At 38.8% G+C, this 16,662-nt stretch overlaps 1 protein-coding gene across 6 annotated transcripts in view; it reads left to right on the top strand.

The window, feature by feature from the left end:
* The first annotated feature begins 1,071 nt into the window (after positions 1 to 1,071).
* The window catches only part of TBC1D31 (TBC1 domain family member 31), a 35,494-nt gene continuing 19,903 nt past the window's right edge, over positions 1,072 to 16,662 (top strand). For 2 of the 6 annotated variants that reach the window (XM_054018906.1, XM_054018905.1), the window contains exons 1-12: positions 1,072 to 1,275; positions 4,874 to 5,020; positions 5,326 to 5,441; positions 6,767 to 6,945; positions 9,031 to 9,182; positions 10,297 to 10,456; positions 10,670 to 10,870; positions 12,105 to 12,281; positions 14,208 to 14,287; positions 14,388 to 14,534; positions 14,922 to 15,055; positions 16,325 to 16,458. In XM_054018906.1, coding sequence (XP_053874881.1) covers positions 1,199 to 1,275; positions 4,874 to 5,020; positions 5,326 to 5,441; positions 6,767 to 6,945; positions 9,031 to 9,182; positions 10,297 to 10,456; positions 10,670 to 10,870; positions 12,105 to 12,281; positions 14,208 to 14,287; positions 14,388 to 14,534; positions 14,922 to 15,055; positions 16,325 to 16,458 — 1,704 coding nt within the window. In that variant the 5' untranslated portion in view covers positions 1,072 to 1,198. Of the gene's footprint in view, positions 1,276 to 3,731; positions 3,779 to 4,873; positions 5,021 to 5,325; positions 5,442 to 6,766; positions 6,946 to 9,030; positions 9,183 to 10,296; positions 10,457 to 10,669; positions 10,871 to 12,104; positions 12,282 to 14,207; positions 14,288 to 14,387; positions 14,535 to 14,921; positions 15,056 to 16,324; positions 16,459 to 16,662 lie in introns of those variants that run through there. The other 4 variants (XM_054018903.1, XM_054018901.1, XM_054018902.1 and 1 more) reach the window with 3 other exon arrangements.

Genomic DNA, 16,662 nt, shown 5'->3' with positions numbered 1-16,662 from the left:
CCTCACCATGACGAACTCCCAGACACACAACGAACACCATAATTAGGTAACTCCCCGAAATGACTCCAGTGGAAGAATTCAAAGCAAGAACCCTTAACACACAATTCTGTTCAAAGACAGACAAGTCTTGCAGCCGCCTTCCTCTCGCTGGTTTCCCTGTACGCTCCTAATTTGCACAAACCCACGCACTGACCCGTGACTAGCAATCTCTCACTGTTAAACTCTTACAGCAAAACAGGGCAAAAAAGTCTATGCAAGCATTGTACTGCAGCCCCAATGCTCTTTTCTGCTCCTTCCCACAAACTTTCTCAAACATACAGTCAATCACACAGTGACTAATATCCACCATGTTGCATGTATGTCCCAAGGCCCCAATCTGGCAAAAAACATCTATTTTAGAGTTTTACTTATCATTTCTTTTAATCTCCCTAAATTTTGTTTCCATATTGTAATAGAGGGATTATATCTGACAAGCCACAGTACAAAAATACAGTCTGTTGCTGCAAGCCAACATATTGTCTTTCTTGGTGATTACAAAGAACCAGTGGAGAGCTCCCTAAATCACAATGAAGCAAACTTTTTTAAAAAGAAAACATCCAGGCCCAAATCTCATTGGCCTTACCCAATCCCTTGAGTCCAACTTCATTGAAAAATAGGGGCACGTGGTGAAAGATGAGATTTGGGCTCTGCAGGCCACTACTGTTTTATTATTCAACATGCTTGGAGGCCTGTATTCAAAGAGTTATTTTTTGTGGGGAGTGAAGAAAACCCAGGGAGGGAGTCCCCGCTGGGGACAGCTGTTCCCTTGAGTTCCCTCCTCAGCCTCCTGACCTGCTTACGCTCCCCTCATACCTTCCCTCTTGCCCCGCCCACTCAGCTCAGGCCGGAGCCGCCGGCCACACCCACAGCCTCCCCCAACCTTCAAAGGGAACTACACTTCCCGGCAGGCGCCAGTGCTTCCGGGATGCGTGGCCTGTTCCATTACCCCGGGGTGGGGGTTAGGGCTAACTTTCTCCCACCAGTGTGCTGCATTCAGAAGGTCCAACGGACTGTACCATGGTTCGGACACCCCCTGTGCTCCCTTCCCTCCTCCCGCGCCGCGGCCGGCGGGAGAAGTGGCGGTTGGTGCGGAGCCGCCCCGGGGTCCGCGCTGGTCGGTGTAGCTGTGTAGGAGGGAAGCGCCTCCCGCCGCGTGAGGATGCAGAGCTCGGACCTGGGCAACAGGGAGCAGGGCAAGCTCTGGCACCGCAAGCCCGCCCCGGCCGCGCAGCAGGGGTAACGGGGGAGGACTCGGAGGGAGGCGGGACGAGGAGACCGAGGGGGTAGATGTGGATAAGCTGCTCAGGATGAAGGTCGCTGCAAGGGCGCAGCCAGGGGGCTGGGGCGGGGAAGCCCCTGCGCAGGTCTCCGAGCTGTGGGCTGGCCTAGGAATAGCCCATCGTGAAGGAAACAAACATCAAGAGGGGGAGGGCTAGCTCAGGGGTTTGAGCATTGGCCTGCTAAACCCAGGGTTGTGAGTTCAATCCTTGAGGGGCCGTTTAGGGATCTGGGGGAAAATGTGTCTGGGGATTGGCCCTGCTTTGAGCAAGGGGTTGGACTAAATGGCCTCCTGAGGTCCGTTCCAACCCTGATCTTCTAGGAGTCAATCAAAAGATTTCTCCCCAGGCCAGAAGTCTGTAATACTTTTATTACAGATCTTATGCTGGCACTTAGTGGCCTTGCTCATGGATCCGGTTGTGTTAGGTGCTGTACAAACAGAACGAAGCCAGGCTTGGCCCCAAGGAGTTTCTAGTTTAAGCATAAGACTAAAGACATCAGACGGATACCGACAGATGGGAGAGTAGGGCGAAACAATGAGGCAGTATGGGTCAGCATGATAGGTCTCAGCACACCCCTTGTCCTAACTGAGTATTTTGTAGGCTTCATGGCCAAGAAGAGTTATAAAGCGGGATTTGAAAGTAGATAATGAGCTAGCCTTGCAGATGTTTACAAGAACACCACCTCCTGCCTTGTGGGGCAGCATGGGAGAAAGTACAAAAGTGCTTGTCTGAAAATTTGACGTACGCAGTGGAAGCTGGCGCTTTGGGCTGATCAGAGGTGAGCCTCAACAGCTCAATAGTGCTTGAGAGGTGTTGGCGAGGGTGGAGATTGAAAACAAGCATCTTATGTTTGATGCCATAGAGAAGAAGGAGCCAGTGGAAGGACTCAAAGAGAGGGATGACATGGTCAAAGTGATGGGCTAGGAAAATAATCTTAGTAGCATTCTGAGTGGATGTGAGTGGGACAAGATTGTATTTGTCAGGGCTAGAGAGAAGGATGTTGCGGTAATCAAGTTGCAAGATGAGAGCCTGGACCAGAGTTTTAACTGTGTTCATGGATAGGAAAGGCCATATTTTAGAAATGTTATGCAGAAAGAGAGAGTTCTCAGTTGAAGATGACGCACAAGTTACGGTCCTGAGTGACATGCGGGATGATTGTATTGTCCATAGTGATCAAGGAGATAGTGGAGAGAGTTTGGGGGTGGAAAGCTAGGAGCTCTGTTTCAGACATGTTCAGCTTAAGCTGGTAGTTGGACATCAGCAAGGAGACATCAGAGGGACAGTAGCATTTGCTTATAATTTCCAAGCAAACATATTTTCAAAACTGCAACCTACAAGGATGCTTGTTACAAACCAAAGCAATATCTCATACAAATAATAAATAACAATATCCAACATATCTGCCTAATTATGGTCTCTTCTCTGTGGTCTTGTTACTGCAGCCCTTATCCTCACTCCTTCCTATTCCTCTCCTGCTAGCTCCTATCCTGTTGTGCAATGTTACCTCTTATTGTGCTGTATGTAAATTTAGGATGAGGTCCTGCAAATTCTTTTAGGTGGGCAGCACTGCATCTGTGCAGAGCCATTTCCAAGATCTAGCCCCTAGTCTGTAATCTCTTTTGGCAGAAGAGTGTCATGCACAGTACTGTATAAATAATACATGTTCTCCACAATTAGAGATTTCTCAAAATCAAGTACTACATTAGGATACTATTTGTTTATCCCTCATGCACACCACACCATGCCTTGATCAATTAGGAGTTTGAACAACATAAGACATTCTATGATCTTGCAGACTGTGGAGTTGAGATTATGAAGAAAAGCACAAGACTGTGAAATGGGAATGATTAGGGGGGAAAAAAAGGAAAAGTAGACTCATTGGCAGGCTTAGTAAGAAAAGACCCTGAATCCTCAAGATTGGGGCTGCTTAAGGCTGCGGCCTGGAGAGAAATCCCCTCCTATGGGCCCTCTGATCTGCCACCGAGGAGAGACAGGGCCTGTGTGATTATATCCCCACAGGATATCTCTCAAACAGGAATTCGCCTTCAACAGGATGACACAGGCTTGGTGTTTAAAATGACAAACTTCCTGAAGAAAATTACACAGTTCTAGTAGTATTGCAGTAAATTCATGTGCAAATTATTTTGAGGCATCATCAGTGTGAATAGCAAAAATATGCATAATCTCATTTTTAAAAATTGCATTAGACAAAATTGCTTAGAAAGTTCCCAAGAAAGTTTATTAGAAATATAGGCATGTGATGGTAGAGAACGAGTACAAAAGATGAACAGATATAACTAGCATGTATATTGTATTCAAAAGTTGAGAAACTTTTTGTATAATAGGTATAGAGGTTCTGATTGTGACTCCATAAATTGAGTTTATGGTCATTTTGCTTTTTATTCCACTTAGAATGTAGCTGGGTTACTTTATTTTCAGAAAAGAGTTTGGATGGGGAGGTGAGTTAAAGACTTAATCTTCTGTAAATATTGCAGACTAACACGACCAGTCCTGTGAAAAGTTGGCTTTTAATTTTTGGTGTTGGGGTAGTTTTCCCATTGTACTTTTTTAATGGTACTCCTGATATTCTCCCATGATGAAAATATTACCAGTTACCATTATAATAAGAAACCTAAAATAAATAAGCTTAAAGTCCATCTGGACTCATTCTTATTGACCCTCACTTCTTTTCTAAAAATAATAGAGAAAGGGTAAACTTAGCAGGCAGGTTACAGTAACTCCAGCTCTTACCTCCTCCTGCCAGCTGGCCCATTTCTTTTGCCCTCTTGAAGGCCTTCTTATCTGGAGAAGAGAGGGGCCTGGGCCTCTCCTTTCCCCTTCTATTGATTCCACTGCAAACTGTGGGGTATAATCACACAGACTCTGTCTCCCCTTCCCACTTGGTGGTCGATCAAAGGGCCCCTCTAAAGGGATTTCCCTCCAGGCAGTTGCCCCTGGTTCTTGAAGGGAGGGTCAGACCCATGTGCTCTTCACTCTCCTACCCCAATCTTTTGGTGTTAGCTGCTGCTTTTTAGACTACCAATATCTCCTTGGCTGCTGCTACTGCTCCCATCCCCTGCTCACGTACAAACCAAAAGGATAGATATCTGTGAAAGACAGAAATGGTAGAGAGCCAGTTTGGTCTCATAATATCTTAAGTTATTAGTGTGACATAACCGAGATTGGCCTGACGCTAATTTTTAAGAATATAGATAAAAGCTGTCTTCAGTGATTTCCCTCCCCCCCATAGCATATAATTCCCGACTCCACCTAATCTAAATGAATTTTTCTCATGAATCATAGCTACTTTTTAGTTTTTCATTAGATTTCTTTACAGAAGGTCTAATTCGCTTGTCAGACAGCAAATAATCTCTTGTGTAATACACTTGTAAATGTTTTTAAAAGTATATGTTCTTCCTCAAAAGTCAATTCTATCAGAATTGCAAAAACATAACCTAAGAATGTTTTTATATTGGATACATTTTAATGATTGTAGAGAAAAGTATGCTAACAATGGTGTAATAAACCAAGAGATTTGTTTGCTTTCCTCATAGAGTCATAGTAAACATTATTCACAGTGCCACAGGATATCATTCAAAGACAATACGTTTTCTGAATGTGGCCTTTGACAGTTCTGGAGATTCTTTACTTGCTGGAGACCACCAAGGGAACATCTATGCTTTTGACTTGACTGGAAACAGGTAAACATTTCTCTTGCTGTGTGGCTCTCAGTTACTAATTTTGATAACCTATATTGTTGTCTTAGGTTTCTTGATATACATAAGTCAGTTTTTTGCAACACTCCTCCCACTTAAGACACTTGTTTCTGTTTGTTAAACTGGGTTTGTTTTGACTGTGACTGGTTGGGAGGGGAAGATTGCATGAAATTTTCTTTCACAAGGTAAAGTATGTTCAAACTGATTAGCATATTTGGTTCATTGGACACTGTGTTGAAGTGTTTCTGACTATTGGGCTGTGGTTGGTTTTTCTTTTGTTTTTTAAATAGATTCAGTCTTGTTCAGCGAACGACGCAGGCTTGCACTGCTTTGGCGTTTAACCTTCGCAGGAAGACTGAATATCTTGTGGCTTTGGCAGATTATTCCATTAAATGCTTTGATACAGGTAAGACACTTTAAAAATCTGACTAGAAAAATAAGAATAGTTTGATTTTCATAGCAAATCCATATCACAATTAATCTAGCATGATAATTAGTTATTTCTAATCTGACTAGTAGTTAAATGGCTAACAATATTGGCAATTCATTGTTCAGAAGTTAATCTTCAGAGATAATGTTACTTTCCCCCCATTTAAGAAGTGCATTCTTACTGCTACTGTTTCAGACAATCTGGATTTAGACTCTTTTAATTAAGTAGTGGAAACCAACCAGATATCATTCTGGATTTTGGTATTCTTCCACCAGTATAATTGCTGAGGATTGTAACCAACTGTAGAACTAAATAGCTACTAATAAGATTATAAAGAAGTATATTCCTCGACAATCTAGCTTACAAAATGGTGAAATAGAAGTAGGCATTCATCTTGCCAGAGCTCTGAAGTCCTTCCCTCTCTTTTTTCCTTTCAATATGTATGCACACACAACTAAGACCAAATTAAGTCTTTGGATGCATTTACACAAATCTTATTGACTGGTCCAAAGACTGCTGGCTGTTCACATGGTGCTGACTCTTTTTTTTCCAGCGTGATTTGGCAGTACAAAACAAGTTTTCAAATAGCTTAAATGCTTTGCTATGTGAGTAATTGATGTAGTTGCCACAAATATATTATCCAGTTGCTAGTGGGAGGGAAGGTGATAATGCAATCATGAATGGGAGAGAAGGTGATCTGAGACAATCACTCTAAAAGATGGTCAACAGTATGCAAATGTGTTAAACTCCCATGCCTAAAAAATTAATCAGGATGTTGCATCAGATATAGAGGTTCCTATGGTCGTAGCCTGCTGTTCATTAAACCAACCTTCCTTGTATGTATAAATAGTAACTCACTCATTTCACCCACAAGTTAAAACAAGTGTTTGAACCTTCAAACTATGTTGTTTTTTGGAGGGAGGGGGTGTGGTTGAACATTGACGTTCCCACTGGCAAAGGCTGCCTAGGAGGCATATCCAACTTGTGAACGGAGCCCAACAAACAACTTTTAAGACTGATCACTGAAGACAGATTAAACAAGTCTATGCAAGATAGCTGTAGAAGAATAACTTATGAAATCCATTACTTCCCACTGATCAGCAGAATGTTTTTTCCCATAGTGTGTAGGAATTACATAAAGGACAACTCACTTGTTCCTCATTTGTTCGATAGAGATGATAAATAAAGATACATTAGGCATTCTCAAGAGACCACACCCTTCAGATTGTTTGTACTGAAAAATACTAGGACTTGTTGTTTCACTTTGCATAACTTTTTAATCAATTTCATTTACACCATAGACACCAAGGAGCTAGTTAGTTGGATGAGGGGACATGATTCTTCAGTATCTTCAATCTCCGTCCATGGTTCGGGCAGATACGCCATTACTACATCCACTGATACAGCACAATTCTGGGATCTCGATACCTTCCAAAGAAAAAGAAAGTTGAACGTCCGCCAATCTGTGGGTATTCAAAAGGTCAGTAAAGAGTCATTAAACAAAGGGTATATAAACATACCTGAGAATACAACTACATACTAAAATCAGGAGTACTTAAAAATATTCTTTTAAAAAAATAGATCAATCTTTTCTTTGTCCTCTAACCATCTCACCTTTGCCATCAGATCTCACAAGATAAGGTTATGGGACAGTAGTTGTGGAGATCTGCAGGGAACACCTAATCACTGCATAAAGTAGTAATGTTTCATCAGTATTGAAGCAATGTCAGAGCACAGTGCTCGAGGGCACTATGCTGCAGGAGATTATTTTGAAAGACTGTGCCTTAAGACGGAGGTCCTCACCACTTGCGGCCGTTGAAAACTCATGACGCTTTTTCTAAAGTGTAGGGCTGTTAACTCCGGTTTCTTTACTGGATTCTAGCTAGGGCTATTACATTCTGGAAGTCACCCTGTAGCTTCAATTAGAGATACACCTTTCAATTCCTGTCTTAAAACTGTTGTGTAGTGAGCACTGTTCAAATAATTGTCATGTTTATCCCAGAGGTGCCTGCACTTCATTAGGGGATGAATTTGATATATCCCTTGTCAATCAGCAAGTGATTGTAGTGTATTCCACATTTAGCATATGTGAGTGGGTAAAGTTTTCTGCCAATAGCTTTTGGAATTTGGTAGAATCCATGAGTTTCCTTGTTGAAATAAACCATTAAACCAACAAAATAAAAAATTATGTAAACTTTGAATGAAAATTTACCATGTTGAGTGCAGATATATAATAAAATAATGTAACAATGCAATACAAAGATAATGGGGCTGAGCCGAAAGCCTTTGAAGTCAAGGAATGCTTTCCTGTTGATTTCAGTAGGACTTGAATCAGACTTAGTATAAGGAAATTCTCTGAAGAATGGGTCTTAGGTCTCTTGTGGGTTATTTCTCTGTATTTGATTATCAGTTATTGTTGTATTACAAATTATCAACCATGTAGTATTAGGTATATACAAATTTTGAGAATGCTAAATGAAGCTTCTATTTTAAAATACCAGCTCAGCTGAAGTTCAGGAATTTGTCTTTGTCATTGTAGTCTGTGAATGTATTGTAGAAACTTCAGATAACTATTATTTTTACTCACACTCATATTACAATGGCCACTATGTATTACAGAAATTAACATGATTTGTTTAATTGAAATGGCACAGATGAGACCCACCTCACCATCTGCCATTCCTTTCCATGAATCATAGAATCATAGAATATCAGGGTTAGAAGGGACCTCAGGAGGTCATCTAGTCCAACCCCCTGCTCAAAGCAGGAGCAATCCCCAGACAGATTTTTGCCCCAGATCCCTAAATGGCCCCCTCATGGATTGAACTCACAACCCTGGGTTTAGCAGGCCAATGCTCAAACCACTGAGCTATCCCTCCCCCCAAAAGTATTACAGACCTCTGGCCTGGGGAGAAATCTTTTGATTGAATCCTAGAATATCAGGGTTGGAAGGGACCTCAGGTGGCCATTTAGTCCAACCCCCTGCTCAAAGCAGGACCAATCCCCAGACACATTTTTCCCCAGATCCGTAAATGGCCAATGCTCAAACCACTGAGCTATCCCTCAACTCTGACGGCAGTGCTGCTGCCAGCACCAGCGCAGAAGTAAGGATGGCATGGTATGATATTGCCACCTTTACTTCTATGCTGCTGCCTTCAGAGCTGGGCCCTGGGCCAGCAGCCACCACTCTCCGGACACCCAGCTCTGAAGGCACTGCAGAAGTAAGGGTGGCAATACTGTAACCCCCCTACAATAACCTCACGACCCCCACCTCTGCGGCCCTCTTTTGAGTCAGGACCCCAGTTTGAGAAACACTGGTCTCCCCCATTAAATCTATCTAGTATAGGATCAAAGTACACAAAAGACCAGATTTCACAGGGGAGACCAGATTTCACAGTCCGTGACGCGATTTTCATGACCGTGAGTTTGGTACGGCCCTACTTACTGCTATATTATTCTGACATTTTTGAAGTTCAAATGGTAATATTTCTTTTTTTATAGTATATAAGGCAACTAGCCTGAAAATTATTCTATTTTTTTTCCTTTTTCGTATTAATTCTTTCAGGTTTTCTTTCTTCCGCTAAGCAACACCATCCTCAGCTGTTTCAAAGATAATTCTATCTTTGCATGGGAATGTGATACTCTTCAATGTAAATACCAGTTGCCAACTCCAATAGAAGGCTCTATGTTGCATTATAAAGTCTTTGCCGTTACCAGGTAAATTGATACTTAAATACTCAGAAAGAAAATATTACAAAATTCTTAGCAGATAACACAGATTTTTCTCTCCTTTTTTTAAAATGTTTTGCACAAGCGTTGAGCTGTAGTTTTTCACCTCTAAACTAGATACCAAAGTTATTTTTAACAGAAGTCAAAATGTTAGTGTGAGATTTTTTCCCCCCCTCAAAAAAGTATTTAGGTTTTCATACAGAAAAGAAAAGCAGACTAATCACTCTCTCCAATCTCTGTGCAGGGCTGCACAGTCCAATAAAGGTGAGGTGTTAACAGAAAACACTTTTGGTACCAGCTCTAAGTGTATTCAGTACAAAGAAGAAAAATGAACTCAGAAGTGCATGAGTCAATCATGTCCACTTCAGGCCATCTCAATTTGCATGCCAGCAAAGAAAAGATATTGCAGCCAAAATTACTTATGAAGCTAAGCAATTACAGCAATATTGCCATTGGTGAGAATAGTGAGGTAGCTGGAGCAGTGATCCAAACTTACTATTATTAATAGGAAGTCTTTTATAAAACATTTTAGAAAGGTGCACAACAGTAATATTCCATTGATAACACTTGTTTGGTTTTAGTTTGTACTAAATGAGTTAATGTTTCCCCATCCTTATCCAGCAACTTACTTAAGCTATTTTATAAACCCATAAAGGATATCACTCTCTGCCACTTGATCATGTTATTTCGTCTGAACAATCAAAGATTTTTAACTGAAGATGAATCAAAGCCCACAACTTTGGAATCTCAACTTCCCCAAGGTTCTGTAGTGATCAGTAGTAGCATTTTGAACCCATCTATAGATTGCACCATTCCTTGCTGAGAACAGCAGCACCACTTTGTACTGCAAACCCATGACCATTGGGAAAAAAAGATCTCTTTAATTTACACTGAAAATGAAGTTTATAAATATCCACTACAAAACTTGCTTTTTATTTCATTTGAGAGCTGTTTCAACATTATATGCTTGCAACACAATACAACAGAAATTATGATCTTCAGCAGTGATGATTTGTGAGCATGGAAGATATGTGGCCCTACAATTGTAACTAGCAGTAGATTAGATTGGTCTGATATAAACTTAGTCCTGTTTCTGATGCAGAGATGGCCGGGTGCTAGTAACAGGAGGAAAATCGAATCATCTTCACTTGTGGTGTCTGGAGTCAAAACAGCTGTTAAGAATAATCCAGATGCCTACAAAAGTACGAGCTGTTCGCCATCTGGAATTCCTTCCTGATAGTTTTGATGGTGGTTCTAATCAGGTCAGTTGTATAGGAAGTTTAAGAACAAAATCACGTGGTTTCTTAACTGAGATTTGCTTTTCTTATTCAGTCTATACTATATGCAGGAAAGTTACTACGTTAAATATTTGCTCTGTTGCTGCTTCAGTTTTTTTTATTTCAGAATTTTGATTTCATTCTTTTCTTTTCTGTTTTGCATTAGGACTAATTTATAGAAGTCTCCTTTATTTCTAGGTTCTTGGAGTGCTAAGTCAAGATAATATTATGAGATTTATCAATATACAGACGTGCAAACATCTGTTTGACATTGGGAATCATGAGGAGGGAATCAGCACAGCAGCTATTAGCCCAAATGGACGGTACATTGCATCAGTAATGCAAAATGGTAGCCTCAGCATATACAGTGTCCAGGCTTTAACGCAGGAAGTAAATAAGGTAGAGTTATAAGTAAAGTAAATCACAAAAACAGCATTAAGATACCAATAAAAGTCAGTCTCACCCACCCAAAAATTCAGTACTGAAAATACAATTTGTCCTTGTGTCATTGACTCTCATACGTTGTAGCTATGTAATATAGGATGCAAGATAAACAACATAGGGATCATAGACCTCATTTTGTGGTTACTCCAGTCTGTTAGGCAAATTTTGTTTTAAAAATATTTAATCATGTTCTATCTTCCAGTTTTTCTGTTCTTCTCACAGCAATTTAGTCTGTGCACACCTTTTTATCAACTTGGCTTTGATCATACAGTTTTTTGTCCATTTCCTTCTTGGAAATACTGTACCATGCAACAGACATTGCTTTATCTGCAGACACAAATGAGCTTTGTAATGCTGTGTTTGTCAAGAAGTATTCCCAGTTTATTCATCAGGTCTTGGAAGCCATGATTATAAAACAATCATATAGCTAGTCCCTTATGTAAATAATACATATTCTAAAGACAAGGTTTTTATTTTACTATGAAAATAACTTCTGTAGGGAGACACTTTTCTAAATCCAGAATTCTATATATCATAAATCATCACACTCTAAAAGTAAGCATATAAGGTTTACTGTGTAATAAGGAGTTGAGCACAGGCCTTCAAGTCAGGTGACCTGATTTCCATTCCCAACTTAAATGCTGAGTTTGTGTAGGACTTTTGGGCAATTTACTTAACTGCTTTGTTAATCATTTTTCCTCATATTTAACATGGAAATATTACACATTCTACACGGGTCTTGTGAGAATTAGCTAATGTTTGTATAGCACTCTGAAGTGCAAAGTTGTATAGTAACATTCAAGTTCACACTGAAGTATTTTATTTTAAACACAGAAAAATACTTGTATGTTAGTCAAACCACATACTAGTGTGCATCCCTGTACATCTAATTCAGAAGATACATTGTTTCTGGTTGAGTCAACATTTGAAAATCACGATTAAGATAGAACCTACATAAATTTGCTTGTAACATACCTCGTTAAGTGTGTTTAACTTTCATTCACTTATCACATCTTTTTGGATTTTGGTTTTGGTTTACACTGTGTGTCTCATCAAGTCATGTTTTATAACACAAACATCTTTCAACATGTATAATCTAAAGTGTGCTCATTATAAAGGTGGGTATTGTAAAATGTTCTTTCTTACAGTGTCATAAGATGTTAATTGTATCATTCTTATTTGGTGCTAGCCACCACCACCCTTGGTTAAAGTAGTTGAAGATTTGTCAAAAGGCAAGTTGGGAGCAAGTAAACTTACAATGAGAGTAACATCAGGAAGGTCAGAGAGGCCTTGGAAATCGAGAGGAAGTAAAACTCAAACCAGAGTGCTAAAACCACAAGTGAACACTTCACTTGAAAATAAAGAGGTGAGAGCAAATTGTAAATACTGTAAATGTTTCTCTTCTCTATCTGTAGCATTTGATTTTCATTGCCAAAACAACTCTCCATTGACTATTTCCCCAACAATTTACTTTTCTACATCCAAATGTTTGCTAAATCTTTAATCTGGCCAATGTACTGTTTGCACCTTTTACCTTCCTTACATATCTTTGCTGTAGAGCTTTGTTATTCTAATTTGTTAACTTTATTTCTAAACTGTTTCCCAAGGCTTTCACTTGGTTTATGGTTATCTATATATTTCATGATTGTTACTTTCTGATACCACTGTTTATTTTCTTCATCCAATTACCTTGCTAATTCTCCTTAATTCTTATTTTAAATGACATGTATCCTCCTTACAATAATATTAATTACAGCAAAAGGCATTCATTGCTGATTTTTTTATTTATATGTGAGCTTAAAACTTATGGTTATATCCAGACTTTACTGGTAAATTAATCATATATATTTTTAGTCATTTAGGGCAGTGGCTCTCAATCTTTCCAGACTACTGGATCCCTTTCAGGAGTCTGAATTGTCTTGCGTACCCCCAAGTTTCACCTCACTTGAAAACTACTTGCTTACAAAATCAGACATAAAAATTAAAAAGTGTCACAGCACACTATTACTGACAAATTGCTTTACATTCTCATTTTTACCATATAATTATAAAATAAATAAATTGGAATATAAATATTGGATTTACATTTTAGTATATAGAGCAATATACACAAGTCATTGTCTATATGAAATTTTAGTTTGAACTGACTTTGCTAGTGCTTTTTGTGTAGCCTGTTGTAAAACTAGGCAAATACCTACATGAGTTGACGTACCCCCCTGAAAGACCTCTGTGGACCCCCAAGGGGTAGATGTATCCCTGGTTGAGAACCACTGATTTAGGGTCTGATCCAACTCCCATTGAAATCGGTGGGAGTCTTTCCATTGAGTTCTCTAGGTATTGAATCAAGCATTTAATTTATATTTTGCTGCAAAATGCCTATAATACTGTGGCAGGTACTACTATAAATAAAATTATTGCTATAGTAGGTGTTACTAGTGGCTGATATACTTAAGATTGAATTCCGATTTCCATTAGGGAACTGGATTAGATGACCTCTCAAAGTCCCTTCCAGTCCTATGGTTATAGCCTCTCTCTTTCATTTGCTTATAATTTTCTCAAAACATGATTCTGTGCTAAAATTTTCAGTGCTTTTTCTCAACCCAAAGTGATATTTTTTAAAGTCTTAGCAGAGTAGGTTCTATCATTTTAAAAATGAACTGGATTATAAGTACTTCCCCATATGGTCTGACTAGAAATTTTACACTTAGATATACAAACCGTTGAAGCTAGAAACCTATATTTGGTTTGAGCCTTATGGAAACTTAAATTAAAAAAAAAAAAGTCAAGATTAACGGAAATTGATTCAGTATTTTTTAAAGTAATCAATGCTTTCAAGTAATAGTACTTCACATTTCCTGGCACCTTTGATCTGAAGATCTCAAACCACTTAAACAAGTAAGCTTCAGAGCCTCCCTGTTTCCCTGGGATAGGTGACTGTTCACCAGATGGGTTTACTGACATACAAAGAGGTCAAACTTATACAGGGAGGATCCATTTTCATTAGGTATGTTGTGATTTTTTTGTTTATATTAACTTTATCGTAGGGCAGTTACTCAACAAATCTAAATAAATACATTACTTGCCAAAAGCCACGTGGTGAATCAGTGGCAGAGCTGGGATTAGAAGTCAGGGTCCTGACACCCAGTCCTGGGTTCTGACCATTATAAATACACATTTAAAAAACAAAACCACATGATCCCTACAACCATGTCCACTAATTCAATGAATCAGAAATAGAGATTATAGGGACAAAAATACTATTTCAAATTACTGTTTGTTTCCTATTTTGTAGAACGAGTTGCCAGATGGATTAAACAAGAAACGTCTACAAGCCTTACTGAAAGGATTTGGAGAATATCCAGCAAAATACAGGTGGGTGTGAGTGTGCACATGCATGCAAATTTAAAATCTCTTTTGCTGTACTGATTTAACAAAGGGAATTTTCTTTGCTAAATCTACGTTTTACTTGCAGGATGTTTGTTTGGCGTGCCTTACTACAACTTCCTGAAAATCACTTAGCATTTAGTAGCCTAATAGATAAAGGTATCCATTCTGCATTTGTGCACTTAAAGGACGAATACCCCATGAAAAGTAGGAAACTGTTGAGAGTCTTACAAAGGTAAATTTATGTGAACGTTCATTGATGTTAAACTATCTGACTGGGACCATCTCTGGGGATGGTTGGTTTATTTTGCAAAAATTAAGCCCCGCATAAAGTAGTACCTTCTTATTACACCAAAGTTGTTCTTATTTAGCAGTTTTCTGGTTGGTATATTTTATGACTATAGATGCTTTCAGTTTATAAAATATTTTCTGTTACCTCTACGAGAGAGTTAATTGTCCCCTAATCTTCTGCGTAGTTGTTCATAGAATGCCACTATACTTCAGTGCTGTTTAAAATCATAAACTTCAGATGCCTTATCACATTTTTGTGCTGTGATAACCAAGCATGATTCTCTTCCTCTGTACAGATATTTTCTAAGTACTTGTTTGTCTTCTTATACAGGACCTTATCTGCTTTAGCTCACTGGTCTGCTATCTTTGGTGAGACACCATACATACCTCTGCTAGCATTCCCATTTGTAAAATTATTCCAGAACAACCAGCTGATCTGCTTTGAAGTTGTTGCTACTGTAATAGGTAAGCAAGGATTTTTACCACACACTTAACTTATTTAGTTTCCCCAAATTTGCCTTGCTTGAAATAAAGTGGTGTGCATGGATTCTCTTATAGGTCACTGAGGAGTTTATGTACTGTTTTAAAATGTATAAAAGTCATCCACCAGGAAGTATGATAAAATATAGCTGTTGCAAAAAAAAATAAATCATAGCTAACAAACACAATTTAACTTCCTTATATTGACTTTTAACAAGCATCTTTATCAATTTATCTTATCAGTATCTTTTAAGTCTAATCAGTAAAAGAACACTTGTCCAATACAATTTTGTTGTCGTGTTAATCTTTTAAATTCTGGCTTGAGACCTGGCGTGACAGTAGTCAAAAGAAATACCTCTGTCTCAGTTTAAAATATTTATTGTACTAAGCTGGAGTTATCACTTGATTAGGACAACTAGCATTTAGTAGCTTGGCTTCTGAAGAAAAATAGTAAATGTAAAGTATCTTGCACTGAAATTAGTCATTGCAGCTGCTGCAAAGTGCACACATAGCATAGAGTTACCTTGCATAAAAACCCATTTTGCAAAATACATAGTTTGGTTGCAAAATAAGTATCCAGATTTGGTCCTAACAGGTTAAAAATATTTTGATGCTCAGTGACCCAGCCATTAGAGCCCATTACAATGGGATTAAAAAGAGCATCTTTGAATTAAGAATATAAGAATGACCATACTGGGTCAGACCAATGGTCCATCTACCCCAGTATCCTTTATTCTGATAGTGGCTAGTGCCAGATGCTGCAGAAGGAATGAACAGAACATGCAATTTTGAGTGATCCATCCCCTGTCATCTAGTCTCAACTTGTAGCAGTTGGAGCTTTAGGGACACCTGGGCATGAGGTTGCATCCCTGACCATCTTGGCTAATAGCTATTGATTGACCTGTCCTCCATGAACTCATCTAATTCTTTTTGGAACCATGTTATACTTTTGGCCTTCACAACATTCCATGACAGCGAGTTCTATAGGTTGACCATGCGTTGTGTGAAGAAGTAAATATATACATTTAATAACAGACATATGTGTAATAGAGATATTAACAGATATTATAAAACTAAACCTCTGTTTAGTGGGTCTGCAGATTATAGAACATTGAATTTGTAAGTACTGTAATGTAAGTATCTGAGTCAAAGTGGAAGGAACATCATTTGAAAAGTAAGATGATTTCAGTAGTGTGCCATCCCTCAGTGTCAGAGGGATTAAGCTACAAGTGGTTTGTTTTATTCCTTTTGTAGTTAATTGGTGTCAACACTGGTTTGAGTATTTTCCTAATCCTCCAGTCAATGTCCTTAGTATGGTGGAAAATATCTTGGCACATCATGACAAGGAATTGCTTCAACATTTAATAAACTGGAATGTGACTTCACAGGTAAAACTCCAACCTAGCTTCCTAGTTCATATATAACTGTTCATAAATGGCAGTGTTCAAATGCCTCATTTTAGTTTAAACCTTTATTTGCTCATTAAATGAATTCAGAGTAAAATGTGTATTTATAGGAGTATAAAGAACATATGATCATTTGCCTGCAGCTTATCCTGTTGCATTACATGTGTCTCCTTATACATGTTTTAA

Source organism: Malaclemys terrapin, chromosome 2, assembly GCF_027887155.1.
Source record: "Malaclemys terrapin pileata isolate rMalTer1 chromosome 2, rMalTer1.hap1, whole genome shotgun sequence".
Taxonomy (NCBI): domain Eukaryota; kingdom Metazoa; phylum Chordata; order Testudines; family Emydidae; genus Malaclemys; species Malaclemys terrapin.
Note: the sequence above shows the minus strand (reverse complement) of the source record. Positions and strands in the feature narration are given on the sequence as shown.